Consider the following 24,182-nt stretch of genomic DNA (forward strand, 5'->3'; position numbering starts at 1 on the left):
TCTCTATCTCTGTCTTTGTATCCCTGCATCTCTGTCTGTCTGCACCTATAATGGTGACCTGAGGAAGCTCCACTGGAGAACCAGAACACATCCCCAAACCACCCAAACATAGAGCCGTGCTGGGCAGGTTACAGGAGGGCCAGCAGCCTGTGTGTACTTTCTGGGCAGGGAAGAGATCTGCGAGGCGCCTGCCTTTGACCCACTTGGCCTGGCACTGTGGTGACATGCCTGCCTTCCCCAAGCAGGGGACGTGCCCGGGACTTCCCCAAACCCAGGACTGCCTCTGTTTATTACTGACTTATCTTGTTCCGGGGTTTGTAGACGTCCAATAGCATTTGAAGATACAATCAGAGCTGGAGAAGGGAGCAAAGACAGGAAAAGGAGGGAGCAGGGTTGTGGTTCGGACCCCAGGCCCCTCTCCCCAGAGGGGCACCCATCTGCCTGTGAGGATGCACAGACCCAGTGTCCACCCGGTGACAACGGATTCTTCAGCTGAAAGCAGCATTTCCATGTGACCTCAAGTTCCTCTGGCTCAGAGGTGCTTTCCCAGCTCTCCCCATGGGGGTCCCTCATTCCCAGGCATGGGCCAGTCTTGGGTTTGGAACCCAGACCCTCATAAAGGATGGAGGGTCCAAGAAGCCTGAGGCCAGGGAGCTGGAGGCAGGGCAGTGAGGCTCTGAGCTGGCCCCCAGAGCAGGAACCCGGGGCAGGTTAGGCCTGAGGCAGGAGGGACAGGTACCTGGTCTCAGGGTTGCTCACCACCTGGGGAGGCACAAGCTGATCTAGGCAGGAGACGGCAACACACTCATTCAGATGGGTGGATCCGGGACCAACATGGGAAGATGCTGCCAAGTCATCAGCAGGCCCTTCCCAGCTCCCGCCCCTCAGAGGACCCGGGCTCATCTGAGGCAGACACAGATGAACTGTGTATCCTTCCGGGGTGCTTTATCCCGTCACTCGTCTCCCATTCTGGGTTCTGTGACTCAGCTTATTGACACCTCAGCTTCCCCGCTGCCTCCAGAGACTGAGGTCGAGGCATAGCCTCACTCTGGTCAATGACCACACACCTGCAGACCACAGTCCTGGGGGGACCCTTGCCACAGGTGGGTCCTGTCTAGGGGAGCATGTGACAGTGTGGCTTGGGGACTCACGGGGTGGCCAGGATCAGTGAGAGCCCCAGTTTCCTCCAGCATGCAGGGCGGGCCGTGTCACAGCCATCCATGGCTGATGCGAGTCCCCAGGGTGGTGTCAAGAGTTGCCTCTTTTTGTCGTAAGTTTTCAACAACTGGAATTCCAGTTTACACTTCAGGGATAAAAGTAGGTCAGGGAGACTCTATCTAAAATGAGGTCATGGTGAGGGGTGAGGTCGCCCCACTGTGGTCAAAGCCAGAGTGCCTGGGTTGAAAGCAGCACACAGCAGGGTCAAGCGTTGGGACCTGGGAGTCGGGGTGGGGGTCCCGGGGGACCCCCGCCCAGCCCGGAGACCCTCATCTGCATCCAGGGAAGCTGCCACGCTGCAGACACCCCACCTCTGCCTTTTGCTCAGAGTCTCCTGCGCCTATCTCTCAGTTCCCAGTGTGGGGAATTCTCCAGTCATCCTGAACAGAATCGCATTTTGCCAAATACGCCAGCATCTGACATTGTCGGACCACGCAGCATGTGGAATCTGAATTCCCTGTGTGTTCAGTTGCTCAGTCAGGTCCGACTCTTTGTGACCCCATGGACTGAGGATGCCAGGCTTTTCTATCTCTTGGAGTTTGCTCAGACTATGTCCATTGAGTCGTTGATGCTATCTGACCATCTTATCCTCTCCCGCCCCTTTTTCCTTTTGCCTGACCAGGGATCAAACCTGGACCCCTGCTTTGGAAGCTCAGAATCTTAACCACTGGACCACCAGGGATGCCCCATGTCAATTCTTTTAGACTAAACTTCTCTGAACAGTCCTTGAAGAATGAGAGAGTTTTGGAAGTAAGACCTATAAATTTTCAAAACACAAAGCATACAGGGCCCAGTGGTGTGTGCAGCCCCTCCTCACAAAAAATGTACTACTTCTCATTGCACAGACCTCCCCACTGGGTGGAAATTCCGGTCTCCTCACTTAGCCACTGGGCAGGCACTGTTCATTGCCAGCCCAATATCCATTTCCCCACATCCTAACCAACAGGATCCCAATTATGCCCAGGCAGGTAACGTGACCAGCTACAAGTATTGACCTCTTCAGACTCACTTGAAGCTACAGGTGGCCACATGACACTTCCGGCAAACAAAGCATAGACAGAAATCTGCTGGTGCTTCTGAGAAAGCATTTCCTTCTCTGACTCAGGGACTACCCTCCCTTCTCCTGTTCTTTCCTCCTCCTTGAACTACAGAAGCAATGTCTGGAGCTGCTGCAGCCATCTTGCTATCATGAAGCAATGATCTGGGGATGAAAGACAACATTAATGGTGGTAGAGCAGAGAGACAGAAGAACTAGAGTCCCTGCTGGCGTTGTTGAGCTTCTTGCCTAAATATGGGGCCTACCATGTGATTTCTTATAATGTGAGACATACACATTATTAAACCTGGATTAGTTGGAGGATCTGTTATTTGTAGCTAAATGTTCCTAGGATGTACCTGGGTTTATAGGGGAGGCTTTGTGATATGATCAGAATAGGTCTGGACTGAAGTCAGGAGGGCATTTTGGCCAGTCACAAGTGTACTGTTGCTCATAAAGACACAGGGGGCAAGCACGTACAGGCTTCCTGGGCAAGTGTCCATGGCTGAAGCTGTGTGGCCAGGTTGTGGTGTCCCAGAGTCCTGCACAGTGACTGTACACCCTGGGGTGGTAACAGAGTCCCGTGGGGTCTGCTAATGAGTCGGGCAATACTAAGGCAAAAACTGTTTCTTGGGAACCTCAGTTTTTGTCTTTCGATTGATTTTCTTTTGTTTTTAGCATAAATTATATTCCTTTCTAACCTGTCCTTCTCTATGTCTGGCCAAGACTGGCAAGATTGCCAGTAAGAGGAGATGGAAAGGGTAAAGAGAGATTTCATTGGAAAACCTTTTCTGACACTGGTAAGATAACCATGTATTGTTGGAGGTATAGGTTGGGAGGTATTGCCACATCAGTTCAGTTCAATTCAGTCGAACAGTTGTGTCTGATTCTTTGCAACCCCATGGACTACAGCACACCAGGCTTCCCTGTCCATCACCAACTCCTGGAGCTTACTCAAGCTCATGTCCATCGAGTTGGTGATGCCATCCAACTGTCTCATCTTTTGTCATCCGCTTCTCCCCCTGCCTTTAATCTTTCCCAGCATTAGGGTCTTTTCCAATGAGTTGGCCCTTCGCATCAGGTGGCCAAAGTATTGGAGCTTCAGCTTCAGCATCAGTCCTTCCAATGAACGCCCAGGACTGATCTCCTTTAGAATGGAGTGGTTGGATCTCCTTGCAGTCCAAGGGACTCTCAAGAGTCTTCTCCAACACCACAGTTCAAAAGCATCAATTCTTTAGCACTCAGCTTTCTTTATAGTCCAACTCTCACATCCATACATGACTACTGGAAAAACCACAGCTTTGACTAGATGGACCTTTGTTGGCAAAGTAACGTCTCTGCTTTTTAATATGTCTAGGTGTGAACTCCCTGACGTTCAAGCTGGTTTTAGAAAAGGCAGAGGAACCAGAGATCAAATTACCAACATCCGCTGGATCATGGAAAAAGCAAGAGAGTTCCAGAAAAACATCTATTTCTGCTTTATTGACTATGCCAAAGCCTTTGACTGTGTGGATCACAATAAACTGTGGAAAATTCTGAAAGAGATGGGAATACCAGACCACCTGACCTGCCTCTTGAGAAACTTATATGCAGGTGAGGAAGCAACAGTTAGAACTGGACATGGAACAACAGACTGGTTCCAAATAGGAAAAGGAGTACGTCAAGGCTGTATATTGTCACCCTGCTTGTTTAACTTATATGCAGAGTACATCATGAGAAACGCTGGACTGGAAGATACACAAGCTGGAATCAAGATTGTTGGGAGAAATCTCAATCACCTCAGATATGCAGATGACACCACCCTTATGGCAGAAAGTGAAGAGGAGCTAAAAAGCCTCTTGATGAAAGTGAAAGAGGAGAGTGAAAAAGTTGGCCTAAAGCTCAACATTCAGAAAACGAAGATCATGGCATCCGGTCCCATCACTTCATGGGAAATAGATGGGGAAACAGTGGAAACAGTGGAAACAGTGTCAGACTTTATTTTTTTGGGCTCCAGAATCACTGTAGATGGTGACTGCAGCCATGAAATTAAAAGACGCTTACTCCTTGGAAGAAAAGTTATGACCAACCTAGATAGCATATTCAAAAACAGAGACATTACTTTGCCGACTAAGGTCTGTCTAGTCAAGGCTATGGTTTTTCCTGTGGTCATGTATGGATGTGAGAGTTGGACTGTGAAGAAGGCTGAGCACCGAAGAATTGATGCTTTTGAACTGTGGTGTTGGAGAAGACTCTGGAGAGTCCCTTGAACTGCAAGGAGATCCAACCAGTCCATTCTGAAGGAGATCAACCCTGGGATTTCTTTGGAAGGAATGATGCTAAAGCTGAAACTCCAGTACTTTGGCCACCTCATACGAAGAGTTGACTCATTGGAGAAGACTCTGATGCTGGGAGGGATTGAGGGCAGGAGGAGAAGGGGACGACATAGGATGAGATGGCTGGAAGGCATCACGGACTCGATGGATGTGAGTCTGAGTGAACTCTGGGAGATGGTGATGAACAGGAAGGCCTGGCGTGCTGCAATTCATGGGGTAGCAAAGAGTCGGACACAACTGAGCAACTGAGCTGAACTGAGGTTTGTCATAGCTTTTCTTCTAGAGAGTAAGCGTCTTTTAATTTCATGGCTGCAGTCACCATCTGCAGTGATTTGGGAGCCCCAAAAATAAAGTCTTTCACTGTTTCCGTTGTTTACACATCTATTTGCCATGAAGTGATAGGACCAGATGCTATGATCTTAGTTTTCCTAATGTTGGGTTTTAAGCCAACTCTTTCACTGTCCTCTTTCACTTTCATCAAGAGGCTCTTTAGTTCTTCTTCGGTTTCTGCCATAAGGGTGGTGTCATCTGCATATCTGAGGTTATTGATATTTCTCCTGGCAATCTTGATTCCAGCTTGTGCTTCATCCAGCCCAGCATTTTGCATGATGTACTCTGCAAATACGTTAAATAAGCAGAATGACAGTATACATCCTTGGCGTATTCCTTTCCCGATTTGTAACTAGTCCATTGTTCCATGTCCGCTTCTAACTGTTGCTTCCTGACCTGCATACAGATTTATCAGGCAGGGAAGGTGGTCTGGTATTCCCATCTATTGAAGAATTTTCCAGTTTGTTATGATCCACACAGTCAAAGGCTTTGGCATAGTCAATAAAGCAGAAATAGATGTTTTTCTGGAACTCTCTTGCTTTTTCCATGATCCAGCGGATGTTGGTAATTTGATCTCTGGTTCTTCTGCCTTATCTAAATCCAGCTTAAACATCTGGAACTTCATTGTTCACATACTGCTGAAGCCTGACTTGGAGAATTTTGAGCATTACTTTGCTAGCATGTGAAATGAGTACAATTCTGCAGTAGTTTGAACATTCTTTGACATTGCCTTTTTTGGGGATTGGCATGAAAACTGACCTTTCCCAGTCCTGTGGCCACTACTGAGTTTTCCAAATTAGCTGGCATATTGAGTGCAGCACTTTAGGATTTGAAATAGCTCAACTGGAATTCTATCACCTCCACTAGTTTTATTCATAGTGATGCTTCCTAAGGCCACCTTGACTTCACATTCCACGATGTTTGGCTCTAGGTGAGTGATCACACCATCATGGTTATCTGGGTCATGAAGACTTTTTTTGTATAGTTCTTCTGTGTATTCTTGCCACCTCTTCTTAATATCTTCTGCTTCTGTTAGGTCCATACCATTTCTGTCCTTTATTGAGCCCATCTTTGCATGAAATATTCCCTTGGTATCTCTAATTTTCTTGAAGAGATCTCTAGTCTTTCCCATTCTATTGTTTTCCTCTATTTCTCTGCATTGATCACTGAGGAAGGCTTTCTTATCTCTCCTTGCTATTCTTTGGAACTCTGCATTCAGATGAGTATATCTTTCCTTTTCTCCTTCGCCTTTCACATCTTTTCTTTTCCCAGCTATTTGTAAGGCCTCCTCAGACAACTATTTTTTGTTTTTACATTTCTTTTTCTTGGGGTTGGTGTTGATCCCTGCCTTCTGTACAGTGTCACGAACCTCCATTCATAGTACTTCAGGCACTCTGTCAGATCCAATCCCTTGAATCTATTTGTCATTTCCATTGTGTAATCGTAAGGGATTGGATTGAGGTCATACCTGAATGGTCTAGTGATTTTCCCTGCTTTCTTCTTTCCTATTCCCACATAAGAGTGTTTTTATCAGAGAAGTGTTTTGGTTTTCTTCCTGTTTGACAAGATTACACACCAAGTATCACTGACGTTGGCATGAACTCAGCATCCTGAACCCAAATATTTACATTCCATGTGAATTAGTCTGCTGGGTCAGCTGAGGTACCACCCTGCACACGGGAAAGGATGCGCTGCCGGATGCAAGGCTCAGGGCCCCTGAGGGCAGGCTGTGAAGCCTTGGCCCTCCATGCCGGGTGAGCCTCCTGTTTTTTCCTGTTGCTCAGTCGCGTCTGACTGTTTGCAACCCGATGGACTGCAGCATGCCAGACTTCTCTGTCCTTCACTGTCTCCCAGAGTTTGCTCAAACTCTTGTCCATTAAGTCAGTGATGCCATCCAACCATCTCATCCTCTGTTACCCCCTTCTCCTCCTGCTTTCAATCTTTCTCAGCATCAGGATCTTTCACACTGAGTTGATTCTTCACACCAGGTGGCCAAGGTATTGGAGTTTCAGCTTCAGCATCAGTCCTTCCAATGAATATTCAGGGTTGATTTCCTTTAGGATTGACTGGTTTGAACTCCAACAGATTCTCAAGAGTCCTATCTAACACCAGTGTTTGAAAGCATCAGTCCTTTGATGTTCAGCCTTCTTTGTGGTTCAGCTTTCACATCTGTACATGGCTATTGGAAAAACCGTAGCTTTGAGACTCCTGAGAAATCAGTGACTCTGTTGCCTTTGCTCTGCAAATACACAGCCATGGGCCAGACCCAACCTGTCTGCATTCTGTGAACTGACTGCACAGCAGGACACAGGTCACAGGGCAAGCGGTGAAGCATCCACTGTCTCCTTCAGGAAGAGCTGCTCCCAGCTTCCCAGAGGGCTGGCAGCGCAGAGGAATTCAAACCCCATGGGTTCTGTAAGGCAGGACTCTTGGGCTTCCGAGGAAGATGTCCTTCAGCCGGTTCCCTGCTCTGTCCTTCCCTCCCCACCCCCACCCTGGCATCCCGGATTCAGCAGTGGGGCCTTCTCATCCACCCCTGGTACTTGTCGTCAATAGAATTTGTGTTTCTGTTACTTCTGCAGACAAACCTGACTGCTGTTAGAGCATCTGGGGGCCAGAGATAGAGGAAAGAGTCTGGGGCTTCTGTCTCTCCAACAGCAGAAACTATGTTCCTGACCCCAATCCAGGTCAGTCTGTATCTCTGGCTTTAGGCATAGTGCTCGCATACAGTAGGTGCTCAATGCTTGTTCAATTGAGCCATTCCTCTCCTACTTGAAATAAAGACATCATTCAGCTTTGATGAGAAGGGCATTCTTTGTTGTTGTTTCTTTTGCTTTTGAAACTCAAAAAGAGATCTGTAATGCTCTAATAATTTAAGCATCTTCATTTACCTGGAGGTTTTCAGATAATTCATGTTGTAAGCTGTTTGATGATGTTCATACTAGGTCCATCTGGGACAAAGTACTAAACAACACATGTACACACATCTTAGACAGGCCATCTTTTCTCAAGATCTTCCATAGAAGATATTCCATTATTTTATGGAGTCTAAGCAGAAACAGTGGCTTCCAACTAAACTCTGCTATGCCATCATTTGGAAGTTGTCTCCCCATTTCAGAGATGTTAAAACTGGCCTTGACTTTCAACAGCTAAGTCAAAGCTCTCTTGGTAAATGACACCTTGAACTTGAAAATATGTGGGTTGGTTTCAAATATCTTTTAATATTGATTTCTAAGATAATTCTATAGTGATGAGAGAAGAGACTCTGTATGATTCCAATATGAGTAGACCACGAAATTTTTGCACCTTGTTTAATGTCCCTGGATATGTTCTAGTGTTTCTTCATTTATAGTCTATGAGAACTTGAATAGAATTTGTATCCTGCTGTTGTGTGAAAATCACACAAATCTTAATTACTTTGAATTGGTTTACGGTGCTTTTCAGGTCTATCATATCCTTCTACTTTGCTGGCTATTCATTCTATTAATTTTTGAGGGTTTGATATTGAAATTCCAACCAAAAATCTTCAACTACTTACAAAAATAATTGTAATATATAGTGAAACTATACGTAACTTTGTTTTGTATTTTCCAAGTCTCCTGTAAATGTGTTATCATACTTTCATAATTTAAAAAATAAAGAAGAAAAGTCTGGCATTTAGTCAATGAAGTATAGTAGTTATTTATCTTGACTTGACATGTGCTATGATTTTTATACCTGAAATAAATTGAAAAACTGAGATGAGACAGTAATTATGAACCATGAATTATGTGTTTTGGCATAGGTAATGTGGGAATTCAGAGGGGAGAAATGCCAGCTAGTGCTGAGTCATATCAGGGAAGGATTTGAAAAGAAGATGACGTTATCTGGGCCCCAAAGAGTGAGACTCTAGCTTCAAGGAAACTCCAGAAAGTGGCATCATGGAAAATCCTCAGAGCTTAGGTGTGGGGAGGGGGTCAGGGTGGGAGGCAAGGGAGCCAGTCAGAGCCATCATACCAGTCAGGTATGATGCTGAGGATGCTCACTTGTGCACGGAGCTCTTCACACACATCATGTTGCAGCCCTGAAGGTGAGGCAGATTCCCCAGGAACATGCATTATGTACTCAGGAAGTGCTCCCAGGAGAGCCTGGTAAAGGGCTGGGACCACCAGATCTGGGACTGGAAGAAGGTGAAGTCCTCGCCCGATCCCACAGGGGCACTGAGTGCACATCCCATCTTGGAGAAGGAAGCTGGGTGCTCACCTGTCCATCTGGATGGACCTGTCATGCGAGCGTATGTTCCTCGATTCTTTGTCTCGTCACAACAAAGATTTGGAGTGACGGACATTAAAGCCCCCTCGGCGTGTCACAGCTCTCAGGTCTTGGATAGACCGTGTTATAGCTCTCAGGTCTCGAATGGACCATGTTATAGCTCTTAGACAAATCAGTGTTACAGCTCAGTGTTACAGCTCTATTTTATTTAGAAGATAGCAGGAGAATCCATCTTTGAGGTGTGAGGGCAAGTCAATCCAAAGACGCTAAGAGCGCCCCAGCGCGGGAGAGAGAGAGAGAGTTAGCTTTGGCTCCTCTTTTATATGTTTTTTCCCCTGGGCCTGTCCTGTGTAAACTGGGCCAGCCAGGAGTGTTGTTTGTTTTACCTGAGGTCCTCACTCCGGTCCTCCGACCTTCCTTTGCTCTATTTTCGCGGGCTTTCCCCTTCTTTGTCTTTTAGCCACCGCCACTTTAGACTCCTTTCCCCTATTCTACCTACCTAAGAGATCCAAATCCCCAGGCACTGCAGGCTAAGATGTGTGGCAGGGTTGCTCCCCCAAGCAGTCCTGCAAGGAGATCTGCAGGTGAGGACTGCTCTGAGCAAGCCCAAGAGGTGCAGTAGTGTCGGCCCAACAGGCTTAATTACCCCCTTGTACAGACGAAGATGACCATGGTCTCTAAGGTGACACTTCTGGAAGCTAGGAACAGGCTCTCTGACTCTAAATAAAGCACTTCATGCATTTATTTATCCATTCGCTGGGCAATTACTTAATTTTTTCACCTTTTTTTTTTTTTTTTTTTTTGCTAAAGCTACTGCTGAGAAAAGGCTTTGATTGCACAGTAAAGAAACCTGAATTCAAATGAGAAGGACAGAACCATCAGTGAGCTGTTGAATTTTTCAACTATCTTTAGGTGTCCCTTTGTTCTACATTAAAATAGACATAGATAGATAATTGATAGATAGATGATAGAGTGATAAAAAATAATACCATAAGGAGAGTATAAGACAAAAAGCTAGTTAGGGGACTTCCTGGTGGGCCAGTGTTAAGAATCTGCCTGCAATGCAAGGGACACAGATTCAATCCCTGGTCTGGGGAGATTCCACATGCCTCAGAACATCTAAGCCCATGCACCACAACTGCTGAAGCCTGAGAGCCTAGAACCCACAAGCCGAAACCACTGAGCCCAGGTGCGGCAGCTACTGACGCCAGAATGCTCCAGAGCCTGTGCTCCACAACAAGAGAACCCACAGCGAGGAGAAGCCTGTGCATCGCAACCAGAGAGTGCCCTCTGCTCACCACAACTAGAGGAAGCCTGCGTGCAGCCAAAAAAAAAAAAAAAAAATTTAATGTTAGGGAAAAAATACATGTAACTTGTGAAACTCCAATACTTTGACCACCAGATGTGAAGAACTGACTCACTGGAAAAGACCCTGATGCTAGGAAAGATTGAAGGCAGGAGGAGAAAGGGACGACAGAGGATGAAATAGTTGCATGGCATCAGCAACTTCACGGACATCAGTTTGAGTAAGTTCCGGGAGTTGGTGACGGACAGGGAGGCCTGGTGTGCTGCAGTCCATGGGGTAGCAAAGAGTCAGACATGACTGAGTGACTGAACTGAACTGAACTTGTACCACAGAAAATGTGCTATTTTGCTAATATTTAAGAGCTGCCAAAATCAGGGGAGAAAAGACCAACGTATCAATATTTGGAGTAGGCTGGAGATAATGACATCAACTCACAGGAAATGAAATGCAAATGGGTTTGAACATACAAAAGGATTCTCAAAGTCATGTTAAAAGAAAGGTAAATATTTTGAAAACCGCAAGAGATTCTATTTCTTAGCTATCAGAATGACAAAAAGCTTGATGACACACGCAGTTGGAGAAGTTGTATAAAATAGACATTCTCACACGCTACTTACAGGAGCGCAAAAATGGAACAACCCAATACAGAGGGGAACTTGATCGGCTCCACTAAAATTTCATGTTGATCAGGCAGCTCAGGAGTAAAGAGCCTGCCTGCCAATGCAGGAGACACAAGAGACATGGCTTCAATCCCTGAGTTGGGACGATCCCCTGGAGTAGGAAATGGCAACCCACTCCAGTATTCTTGCCTGTGAAATTCGATGGACCGAGGAGCTTGGCGGGCTACAGTCCATGGGGTCACAAAGTCAGACACTATTGAGCACCACCACCCCCATCCAGTGATAAACAGTAAGCATTAAAATCTAGAATTGCATCCCAAAGATATACTGGCAAAGTTAGTACATGAGACCCTGATGCTGGGAAAGATTGAGGGCAGGACGAGAAAGGGGAGACAGAGGATGAGATGACTGGATGGCATTATTGACACAACAGACATGAATTTGAGCAAATTCCAAGAGCTAGAGAAGGACAGGGAAGCCAGGGGTGCCGCAGCCCATGGGGTCGCAAACAGTAGGACACGACTAAGCGACTGAACAGTGACAATCTGTTCACTGCAGTGTTACTTAAAATAGTAAAGTACAGGAAGAAAAACAAGTGTCCATCAACTAACTACGCTGCATTCATACATGAGTGCTGTGCAGCTCTAAGGAGTGAAGGAGGTCTCAGTGCACCGCTCTTGAGTGGGCTCCAGGATATGCGGATGAAGGGAAAAGCAAGGTGCTGACCAGGGTATATAAGAGGCCACCGCTTTTGTAAGAAAGGAGAATAAACAAACACAGATTTTTGGTCACATTTGAAAAAAATAATGGAAAGATAAGCCAAAACTTAATAAACTATTAACCCATAAGGGGAATTAAAAAAACAGGTGGAGGGGACTGTGATGCAAGCCAGACCTCTGTGCATGAATCTTGCAGGGAGTTATTGGAGGTGGTTCTCAAAACACAGATTTCCACGGGGAAAGTGATATACAGCCAGTCAGATTACTGCCAGCAACCTCACTGGAGCCATCTGGAGCTGACTTGTACTAAGTGGCAAGAGTCAAGCATTAACTACTCAGGAATGTCACAAACTGGCTGTTAAACTACTGGTAACTTGATCAAGGTGTTCTTCTGGACATGATCAAGGTGTTCCTGCCTGAGGAACACTTAGATCCGGCTCGGATCTAGGAGCCGGGAGGGGGATCAAGCTTTCTATTGGGGTGACTCCCTCCCCTTCCCATTCAACCATCTTAGATTTCTGCTATTTTAGAGGGTTGGTTTGGGGGCTGGGTATTTTGTTTTACAGATTTTGAAGAGTATACGAGGGATGGAAACTAGCTTCCCGAAAAAAGATGGTGATTTGCAGTGTTTGCCAATTTTCTTGAAAGTGCTCCCACCTCGGAAGAACCCTGCAGTCAAGAGAAGGGGGCATGCATGCATGCTCAGTCGCTCGTTGTGTCCAGCTCTGTGCAACCCCATGGACTGCAGCCCTCCAGGCTCCTCTGTCCACGGGATTCTCCAAGCAAGAATACTGGAGTGGGTTGTCATTTCCTCCCCTCCAGGATCTTCCCAACCCAGGGGTTGAACCTGCATCTCCTGCGTTGGCAGGCAGATTCTTTACCACTGAGCCACCTGGGGAGCCCCAAGACATGTTTATGTAGTAAGAATTATCCCAGTTTTTCCCCCACCCCCAGCATTCACCCATGCAACAACACGAGAGAAGAGAAGAACCCCAACATTTCAAGGATGGCTGAGCTCAGAGTTCAGTCCTGAAACATCATTATGGGCTCTGTGTCCATAGGACAGAGGGAAGGAACGTCTTTATTCAAGTCCAGGCTACATTCAGCTCAGAGAGGGTCCACCAGGCCCACAGACCAACCCAGAGGTCATTCTCATGTCTCTGGATGTATAATTGGAATGGAAGTCCCTGATGTTTAAAACAACCCCGCATTCATTCCAAGCTTTGGAAGGAATTCTCATATTAAGAACGATAAGCCTCTGAAACGGCTTCTTCCCCTGTGCCCCAGGTCAGGAGAGTGCTTCAAAACCAGCACTGCAACCTGGGAGCAGAGGCAGAAATTAGTGCTGCTTTAAAGACCTGAAGGATGTGGGGGTGGTTCCCCATAACATCTCCATTCACTAGTCTACAAAAACCAGTTGGATCCTGGGAAATGACAAAGAACTACTGCAAACCCACCAATGAGTAGCTGCTACACCAATTGCAGCTGCTACAACACATGTGCTGTGTTTGCTGGAGCAGCCGAACCCAGCATTCAGTGCGTGGTAAGCAGAAAAATCAGATCTCGTCAGCATTTTAAAAGTCTATCAAAGGACACTGTCAAGAGAGGGAAAAGACAACCCACAAGATGAGGGGCAATATTTGCAAAAAATAATTCTGATCAAGGGCCTAGTAGTCAGAGTACATAAAGAACACCTATAACTGGACAACAAGACAAACAACCTAATTCAAAATGGACAAAGTGCTACCATAGACATCGTCCCAAAGGAAATATACCGACAAGCACGAGAAAGGAATGACAATGTCATTGGCCGTTAGGGAAACGCAAGTTAAACACAAGGAGATGCCACTTCACGTCCACTAGGGTGGCTATAATTTAAAACAAACAAATAAATGAATAGAAAATAAGTCCCATGTAAAGAAATTGGGATCCTTGTACATTGCCAGTAGAAATGTAAAATGGCACAGCTGCTATGGAAAATAGTCTAGCGGTTCCTCAAAAGTTTGCCATATAACCCATCAAATCTACTTCTAGGTATACACCCAAAGACTTATTAACAAAAAGAGATATTCAAACAAAAGTTTGTACACAAATATTCATCACACCTTGTTCACACTAAGAAAATTGTATTGTTGTTGCTCAGTCACTCAGTCCTGTCTGACTCTTTGCAACCCCATGGACTGCAGCACCCCAGCGTTCCCTTGTCCATCACCATCTCCTGGAGCCTGCTCAAACTCAAGTCCATTAAGTCAACAATGTCATCCAACCCTCTTATCCTCTGTAGCCCCCTTCTCCTCCTGCCCTCAATCTTTCCTAGCATCAGGGTCTTTTCCAAAGAGTTAGCTCTTCATATCAGCTGGCCCAAGTATTGGAGCTTCAGCTTCAGTCCTTCCAATGTATATTCAGGGTTGATTTCCTTTAGGATTGACTAGTTTGATCTCCTTTCAGTCCAAGAGACTCTCAAGAGTCTTCTCCAACACCATACTTCAAAAGCAACAATTCTTTGGCACTCAGCCTTCTTTATGGCCCAACTCTCATATCCATACATGACTATACGGACCTTTATGAGCAAAGTGAAGTCTCTGCTGTTTAATATGTTGTCTAGGTTTGTCACTCCAGCACTGTTGCCTGGAAAACCCCACGGATGGAGGAGCCTGGTGGGCTACAGTCCATGGGGTTGCGAAGAGTCGGACACGACTGAGCGACTTCATTTCACTAGCTTTGTCATAGCTTCCCTTGCAAGGAGCAAGCATCTTTTTAACCAAGAGGTATAAATGGCCCAAACGTTCATCGACTTATGGGTAAATAAAATGTTGTCTATTTCTATGAGGAATGTTATCCCATCATAAAAAAGGATCAAGCACACATGTATGCCACATGTATGCCAAGTTGGAATCAGACACAAAAGGCCACCTATTGTGTGATTCCTTTTACATGAAATGAGCAGAACAGCCAAAGCCATAGAGACAGAAAGCAGAGCAGTGCTTGACAGGGACTCGGGAGGGTCTACCCAATACTACAAGATTTCCTTTTGGGAATGTCCCGGGGCTAGATAGCGGTCATAGTTGTACAGTATTGTGACTGTACTAAATGTCCCTGAATCGAACACTTTAAAATGGTTAATTTTATATTATTTGTTACATGTAATAAAAAAAACGTACCTGTTAAGGATTTCTAACAGGGAGGCCCCTAGAGCTTCCCTGGTGACCCAGTGGTTAACAATCCACTTGCCAATGCAAAGAACATAAATTTAATCCCTGGTCTGGGACTAGCCCATGTGCCACAACTACCAAAGCCCATATGTCCTAAAGCCAGTGCTCCTCAATAAGATAAGCCATTGCCAAGAGCAGCCTGCCCACTGCAACAAAGAGTAAGCCCCGTTTGCCACAACCAGGGAAAGCCTACATGCAGCAACAAAGAGCCAGCTCAGCGAAAAGTTAACTAATTTTTAAAGAAGAGTGAGGACCTCAGACTGTGCAGCACTGGGTATTACCAGTGTTGCAAATCTTGGCTGATCTTGCAGGTGGGATATTTGTGTTTTAATTTAGAGACTTTAATTATCAGTGATATCCAGTAGCTTTTCAAATGTTGATTGGAAATTTGAATGAGCTGTGTGCTTGTGTTTGATTCTATTGTATCATATCCTGCTTTAGTTGTAAAGACTTTCAAATTTTACATTGCAAATATTTTCTAGCAGTTCAATATCTTCACTTTATATGCCAAAAATATTTCTTTTGGGTTCTGATTGAAGTTACATCAGGGATGGATTGATCCAGAAAGAGTGGTGATTCAGTCTATAGCTCTGAGTTTCTTGCTTACACCTCTCGGGTCCCAGTGGATATATGTTGTGTGTGTTCTTTGATCAAGTTTTCTATTTCGCTTACAACTTATCTTCTTAGTAATGCTCTTAGGTATAGTTTGGGCTGCGGTAAAGCTAGGCATCTTTCCCTATGTATTCTCACACTGTCGAGGCTGGCGTGAAGTGGGGAGCGGCTGCAGTGGCTGGGAACTTGTCTCATGCTCAGCCCCTCCCTCCGTGAACGTGACTTAAGAACCCTGGCAGTCATTCAGCAGAAACTTGCGTCTTGCATCCTCCACAAGTTTTCTGGAGCCAAACAAAGAACAGATGGGAAAACAGACTCTTGCAACGTACTCACATGTTTAATGAGTAAAAGCTAATTGTAGAAAACACAGCAGCCCTAATGAGGGTCAGCTCCAAACAGCAACAAGGAAGGGAGAGCGTGGGAGCCTCCAACCAGGGCCACGCGCATACTCAGGGCGGGTATAAAAGCAGACATCCCCAGCACTTCACTCACACACTCACACACACTTACACCTCCTCTAGCCGTACCACCTCCACCATGGCCTTCTCTAACCTGTCTGCTTGCTCCAGCGACCTGAGCTACAGCAGCCGGATCTGCCTGCCCGGGTCCTGTGACTCCTGCACCGGCTCCTCCTGGCAGGTGGATGACTGTCCAGAGAGCTGCTGCGAGCCCCCCTGCTGTGCCACCAGCTGCTGCACCCCGGCCCCCCACCTGACCCTCCTCTGCGCCCCAGTGAGTTGTGAGTCCAGCCCCTGCTGCCAGCCAGCCTGCAGCAGCTCCTGCCCAGCCTCGTGTGGCCAGCAGTCCAGCTGCCAGCCCTCCTGCTGCACCTCCTCCCGCTGCCAGCAGGCCTGCTGTGAGCGTGTCTGCTGTGAACCTGTCTGCTGTAGGCCTGTCTGCTGCACACCTGTCTGCTGCACACCTGTCTGCTGTGAGGCCTCCCCGTGCTCAACCTCCTCATGTTGCCAGCAGTCCAGCTGCCAGCCCTCCTGCTGCATCTCCTCCCGCTGCCAGCAGGCCTGCTGTGAGCCCGTCTGCTGTACACCTGTCTGCTGCAGGCCCGTGTGCTGTGAGGCCTCGTCCTGCTGCAGACCCTCCTCCTCCGTGTCCCTCCTCTGCCGTCCTGTGTGCCGCCCCGCCTGCTGTGTGCCCGCCTCCTCTTGCAAGCCCAGCTGCTGCCGCCCGGCCTCCTCCGTGTCCCTCCTCTGCCGCCCTGCGTGCCGCCCCGCCTGCTGTGTGCCCACCTCCTCCTGCCAGCCAAGCTGCTGCCGCCCGGCCTCCTCTGTGTCCCTGCTCTGCCGGCCTGCATGCTCCCGCCTGGCCTGCGGCATCCCCACCTCAGCCCTGGAGCTCTGCTGCTGACCGGCCAATCACTTGCCCTCCACAAGCTGCTGTCTCTCACAAGCTCCAGGAGCCCCTCTGCTGGTGCCAGGACCTCCCCTCTCCCAAAGTTGGACACGCAGCTGCTGCCCAGAGAGGATTTGAACTTGGCAGGCATCTCAGAAAGCCCTTGACAGGGTGGACTGTGGGGCCCCAGGAGCCTCCTCTGCAGGACAGGCTGCTTGAATCCCATATGACAAACATCAACTGCTCTAATGAATAAAGCGTTTGTGTCAGGAAATATGGACCCATGTCTGTTTTGCCCTCCTCCCTCGGGCCCCCTCGGCCCCTCCAAATATGGCCTGTAGGTGCTCTGCTGGCAGAAGCCAGGCAGTAAAGACACATTCTCCCATCCGAGTTCAAAGCAGCTGAGAAACAACAGGATCTGAAAGCTGGTGCCATTCACACATTCTATGTCCCTTCCTACCCCAGGCTCACTCTCCCTGCAGTGGACGGCCCTTCAAGGCTGGCATGGAGGCGGGTGTGGATGCAGAAGGCTCAGATCCTGAGTGGGCCCTGGGTTCCTCCCCCTGCCCATGCAGGTTGAGGGTGACTTGGGGAGCAGCAGAAACCCTCCTGGGTCTGGATCGGAGTGAGTGCTGTTGGAGAGAAGTGCCAACACTGAGGAGGAGATTCTGGGGGCTCCAAGGGGGTGCAGTGTCAATTTAGACATCACTCATTCTACTCAAGGTTTCAAAGCCTGACCGAGGAGGGACAGAACAAAAGAGACGCCTTGTGAACAAACCCTCAGGACGGTAGGGGAGAAAGAGCCTGCAGTCTTAGTGGACACTAGCAATAGAGGAAGTGGGCACCAGTCAGCACCAGTCAACTACTTATCCCCCCACCAGAAACAGACTGATGAGGCCCATAGGAGCAGGAGAACAGTGGAGGCTGGGGCAAGAGGGACCAGGAACTGAAGGCATCTCCCCAGGGGATACTATCCCCACCCCAGCTCTGTTCCATCCAGGAAAGAGGGAATGGAGCAAAACCCTAAGAGGACCGGTAAACAGGTGTCCTGCCTCAACTCGTAAATCTCTTTCCTGAGTTTGCTCAAGACAAGTACCATTTTTCTCCTTTGCCTTTAGCTTCTTTTCTTTTCTCACCTATTTGTAAAGTCTCCTCAGATAACCATTTTTGCCTTTTTGCATTTCTTTTTGTTGGGGATGGTCTTAATCACTGTCAAGTGATCAAAGGCAAAGGAGAAAAGGAAAGATATACCCATTTGGATGCAGAGTTCCAAAGAATAAAAGGAGAGATAAGAAAGCCTTCCTCAGTGATCAGTGCAAAGAAAAAGAGGAAAACAATAGAATGAGAAAGACCAGAGATCTCTTCAAGAAAATTACAGATACCAAGGGAACATTTCATGCAAAGATGGGCTCAATAAAGGACAGAAATGGTATGGACCTAACAAAAGCAGAAGATATTAAGAAGAGGTGGCAAGAATATACAGAAGGACTATGTAAAAAAGGTCTTCACGACCCAGATAACCACGATGGTGTGATCACTCACCTAGAGCCAGACATCCTGGAATGTGAAGTCAAGTGGGCCTTAGGAAGCATCACTATGAATAAAGCTAGTGGAGGTGATGGAATTCCAGTTGAGCTATTTCAAATCCTCAAGTGCTGCACTCAATATGCCAGCAAATTTGGAAAACTCAGCAGTGGCCACAGGACTGGAAAAGGTCAGTTTTCATGCCAATCCCAAAAACGGCAATGTCAAAGAATGGTCAAACTACCACACAATTGTACTCATCTCACATGCTAGCAAAGTAATGCTCAAAATTCTCCAAGCCAAGCTTCAACAATACGTGAACTGTGAACTTCCAGATGTTCAAACTAGATTTAGAAAAGGCAGAGGAACCAGAGTTCAAATTGCCAACATCCATTGGATCATCAAAAAAGCAAGAGAGTTCCAGAAAAACATCTACTTCTGTTTATTGACTATGCCAAAGCCTTTGACTGTGTAGTCTGCAACAAACTCTGGAAAATTCTTAAAGAGATGGCAATACCAGACCACCTGACCTGCCTCCTGAGGAATCTGTATGCAGGTCAGGAAGCAACAGTTAGAACTGGACATGGAACAACAGACTGGTTCCAAACAGGGAAAGGAGTGTCAAGGCTGTATATTGTCACCCTGCTTATATAACTTACATGCAGAGTACATCATGCAAAATGACAGGCTGGATGAAGCACAAGCTGGAATCAAGATTGCTGGGAGAAATATCAATAACCTCAGATATGCAGATGATACCACTCTTATGGCAGAAAGTGAAGAACAAAAGAGCCCTTTGATGAAAGTGAAAGAGGAGAGTGAATAAGCTGGCTTAAAGCTCAACATTCAGAAAACGAAGATCATGGCATCTGGTCCCATTACTTCATGGGAAATAGATGGGGAAACAGTGGAAACAGTGTCAGACTTTATGTTTTTGGGCTCCAAAATCACTGCAGATGGTGATTGCAGCCATGAAATTAAAAGTCGCTTACTCCTTGGAAGGAAAGTTATGACTAACCTAGATAACATATTAAAAACCAGAGACATTACTTTGCCAACAGAGGTCCATCTAGTCAAGGCTGTGGTTTTTCCAGTGGCCATGTACCGATGTGAGAGTTGGACTGTGAAGAGAGCTGAGCGCCGAAGAACTGATGCTTTTGAACTATGGTGTTGGAGAAGACTCTTGAGTGCCCCTTGGACTTCAAGGAGATCCAACCAGTCCATCCTAAAGGAAATCAGTACTGAATATTCATTGGAAGGACTGATGCTGAAGCTAAAACTCCAATACTTTGGCGACCTGATGCAAAGAACTGACTCATTGGAAAAGACTCTGTTGCTGGGAAAGATTGAAGGTGGGAGGAGAAGGGGACAACAGAGGATGAGATGGTTGAATGTCATCACTGACTCAATAAACATGAGGTTGAGTAAGCTCCAGGAGTTGGTGATGGACAGAGAAGCCTGGTGTGCTGCAGTCCATGTGGTCGCAAAGAGTCAGACACAACCGAGCAACTGAACTGAACTAAACTGTACCCTTTACCTGTTCATTTCAATTTTAATAAAATAGAACCATCTCCATAGATAAGTGGGCAAAGGCGTTGGTGGACTCTTCATTGCACAGAGAGTTAAGAAGACATAGAGAAGGTTTTACTTCACCTCAACCCAAGAAAAGTGAGGTGCAGCTACATCGACACACTTGGAAAGCAGAATCTACAACCGACACGAAAGCCAGAGTCGTCTGTCGAGATGAGCAGGGCATCTGTGGGGTTCCTGACCGGATAGCGGTGTCGCCACGAACAGCGCAACACAGGCACACATGAAGACCACATGTGCTAAGCATGACATGACATGACATGACATGACACTAAGCGCAAAGCAGGCGACTGCTGGTACCGTGTGTCCACACGGGTCAGGCCGCAGCACTGACCTGGGAGGAGAGAGTTGGTGAAAGACGTTTATGGAGTTCACCTTAGTAACAAAGTGACAGTTCTAAATGCTCCGAGATTATTCAGGTCTCAGGTGAGCCTCTCTATCACTGTGACGCCCTGATTATCCATGTGACTAAGACAGGGACCATCGCAACCCCAAAGGCATCCTGTGAACCAGAGCAACCTGTGAAGACTTCCTCTCCCACCTGGTGGGCAGCACAGTGGTGCCCTCCTGGGGGTAGTAGGGGGGTCAGCAGAAAGGTGGGACGTGACATCAAATGCCTGGCTTGGGGAAGATAAACAGGCCTGGCGGGAGGTTTGGTTTGAATGGAAGGATACTGAGGCAGTGCCAGGCAGTGGGTGCTCTTAGAGTCCCCTCTTCACATCTTCACAGTCATGTGACATCATGGTGATGGGAGTTTCCGGGTCTGTGCCTTCTGACAGGAAGGATGCCCTGATGGCACTCCTTTCAAACTCTTCCTTGGTTCCCAAATGGTTGTCCCTGGAATGCTGGTGTCCCAGTGGCTTCCTTCTCTGGGGAGCCCCCACCCCTCCCTAGGATGGCCCCAGTGCCCTTTCTCTTCCAGGGCCCACATTCACACCACAGGGGCTGAGTTGCCACTTCCTGGGGCAGCTCTCTGGCTCCAGGGCCAGGCTTCCCCTTCCCGGAATATCATGGTATCACGTTTGGGCCTGCACATTCTTCCTGTAACTGCCAGGATTCTAGATGAGACGGGATCTTTGTGCACAGTGAGTTCATCAAGTGTCCCGTAGGCAGAATTCTCAAATCTTTCCCAGCATCAGGGTCTTTTCCAATGAGTCAGTTCACATCAGGTGGCCAAATTATTGGAGCTTCAGCATCAGTCCTTCCAATGAATATTCAGGGTTACTTTCCTTTAGGATTGACTGGTTTGATTGTATTGTTCAAGGGACTCTCAAGAGTCTACTCCAGCCCCGCAATTTGAAAGTATTAGCTCAGACTTCTTTATGGTCCAACTCTCACATCTGTACATCACTACTGGAAAGACCATAGCTTTGACTATATGGACCTTTGTCAGCAAAGTGATGTCTCTGCTTTTTAATATACTAAGATTGTCATAGCTTTTCTTCCAAGGAGTAAGTTGTGATCTAGTTAAAACGAGGCCAATGGGGTGCGCTTTAATCCAGAGACACACAACTGTGTCCGCATGAACAAAGGAACTCTGGACACACAGGTACCACAGAGGGAAGATGCTGTGAAGATGATGGCAGAGGTCAGGGTGATGCCTGTGCAAGTCAAGGAACCACAGAGATGTCAGGAGTCGGGAGAGAGGATGGATTTTCCCTCGTCACCCTGAGAAGGGACCAGCCTTGATTTCTGAGTCTGGCCTCCAGTCCATGAGACCACACGTGGTGTTGAACATGGTACCCAGTCTGGGTGCCCTAAAGCCACAGGAATCTTCTCCAGAACCTCCCCTGCTCCAGCCCCAGCAGAGGGTGGAGAGGCCAAGAGGGTGCCTGTGCTACAGGGGTCCAGGCATGTGGGGGCCAAGGTCAAGTGCTGCCCCTGGAGAGAGCTGTGCCATGTCCCCCCACCCTCCTGAGGAGGAGGGATGGGCAGGTACGCCCTCTGCAGGCAAGTGAGGGGCTCTCAGGGGGTCACCAGGAGTGTGACAGAGTCCTCCAGGGAGGCCCACCCCTTCCTGGGGCCACGACACTGGACTTTACTGTGGCTGCCCTAACAAGTAACCAGGAGCATACGGCTGAAAGAGCACCAAGGTGTCACCTCTCAGCTGTGGAGGTAGCCTCAGGAGCGAGTCTCACTGGCCACGGTCACAGATGGACTGTCTGACCCAACCCAGGGCCTCGGGGCAGAATCTCTTCCTTATCTCCCTCAGCTTCCTTATCTTCCTTCAGCCACCATATCCTTGGCCCGTGGCCTGGCATCTTGCTTTCCTCTCCCCGTGGCCTCCCTTTCAGTGACCACATCTCCTGTCCCCTCTCCCAAGTCCACCCGTATGACTCAGAACCACCTCCCATTACAAGGCCCTTAATTTATTCCCATCCACAAAGTTGCTGTGCTGTCCATGTAAGGGGATTTATCACAGGTCGTGGGGTCAGATGTGGGCATCTCGGGGGAACGTCCACGGACCTCACAAAGGGAGGGAGAGGGGCCATACTTGTCAGAGAAGCATCTGGTTTCCATTTAGACTGGCAGGGGCTGGAAGACTGGGGGTTGCATATCAGTTGCTGAGCAGAAAACCTTTTTACCTAGAAGGGGTCAGTTCAGGCAGTTAGTGACTCCCCTCAACCTACAGAGCACAATTGCACTCATCTCACATGCTAGTAAAGTAATGCTCAAAATTCTCCAAGCCAGGCTTCAACAATATGTGAACTGTGAATTCCCAGATGTTCAATCTGGATTTAGAAAAGGCAGAGAAACAAGAGATCAAATTGCCAACATCCACTGGGTCATGGAAAAAGCGAGAGAGTTCCAGAAAAACATCTATTTCTTCTGTATTGACTATGCCAAAGACTTTGACTGTGTGGATCACAACAAACTCTGGAAAATTCTTCAATAGATGGGACTACCAGACCACCTGACCTGCCTTCTGAGAAATCTGTATGCAGGTCAGGAAGCAACAGTTAGAACTGGACATGGAACAAGACTGGTTCCAAATAGGGAAAGGAGTATGTTAAGGCTGTATATTGTCACCTTGCTTATTTAACTTATATGCAGAGTACATCATGAGAAACGCTGGGCTGGATGAAGTACAAGCTGGAGTCAAGATTGCCGTGAGAAATATTGATAACCTCAGATATGCAGATGACACCACCCTCAAGGCAGAAGGTGAAGAAGAAGAGCCTCTTGATGAAAGCGAAAGAGGAGAGTAAAAAAGTTGGCTTGAGGCTCAACATTCAGAAAATTAAGATCATAGCATCTGGTCCCATCACTTCATGGCAAATAGATGGGGAGACAGTGTAAACAGTGGCTGACTATTTTGCGGGGCTCCAAAATCACTGCAGATGGTGACTGCAGCCATGAAATTAAAAGATGCTTACTCATTAGAAGAAAAGTTATGACCAACCTAGACAGCATATTAAAAAGCAGAGACATTACTTTGCCAACAAAGGTCCGTCTAGTCAAAGCTATGGTTTTTCCAGTAGTCATGTATGGATGTGAGAGTTGGAATATAAAGAAAGTGCAGAAGAATTGATGCTTTTGAACTGTGGTATTGGAGAAGATTCTTGAGGGCCCCTTGGACTGCAAGGAGTTCCAACCAGTCCATCCTAAAGGAAATCAATCCTGAATATTCATTGGAAGGGCTGATCTGAAGCCCAATACTCCAATACTTTGGCCACCTGATGTAAAGAACTGACTCCTTGAAGGCAGGAGGAGAAGGAGACAGCAGAGGATGAGATGGCGGGATGGCATCACTGACTCAATGGACATGAGTCTGAGTAAACTCCAGGAGTTGGCAATTGACAGGTAGCCCTGGTGTGCTGCAGTCCATGGGGTTGCAAAGAGATGGACACAACTGAGCGACACTGAACTGAACTGAACACAGAGCAGAGTGAGGACTGACCTCATAAGTTCAGGGGACAGTGTGGTCCCTATGGCTGAGCACTGGAAGCTCGACCCTCAGCCGAGAAATCACCTTTCCGTGCTCGGTCACCAGCATGGCCATCTGTGACCTGGCCTTCTCTGCAGAAGGACTTTGAGGATCCTGGGGAACCACCCCCAGAGGAAGCATTTTAGGGAAAGACACTACAGGAGAGACATCATA

At 47.4% G+C, this 24,182-nt stretch overlaps 1 protein-coding gene across 1 annotated transcript; it reads left to right on the forward strand.

Annotated features, from left to right (window-relative positions):
* On the forward strand, positions 16,087-17,240 carry LOC108636430 (keratin-associated protein 10-12-like). Its single transcript, XM_018051659.1, has one exon. The coding sequence runs from the start codon at positions 16,157-16,159 to the stop codon at positions 16,979-16,981; it is 825 nt and encodes a 274-aa protein (XP_017907148.1). The 5' UTR covers positions 16,087-16,156; the 3' UTR covers positions 16,982-17,240.

This window comes from Capra hircus, chromosome 1 (assembly GCF_001704415.2).
Source record: "Capra hircus breed San Clemente chromosome 1, ASM170441v1, whole genome shotgun sequence".
In the NCBI taxonomy this organism is placed as follows: domain Eukaryota; kingdom Metazoa; phylum Chordata; class Mammalia; order Artiodactyla; family Bovidae; genus Capra; species Capra hircus.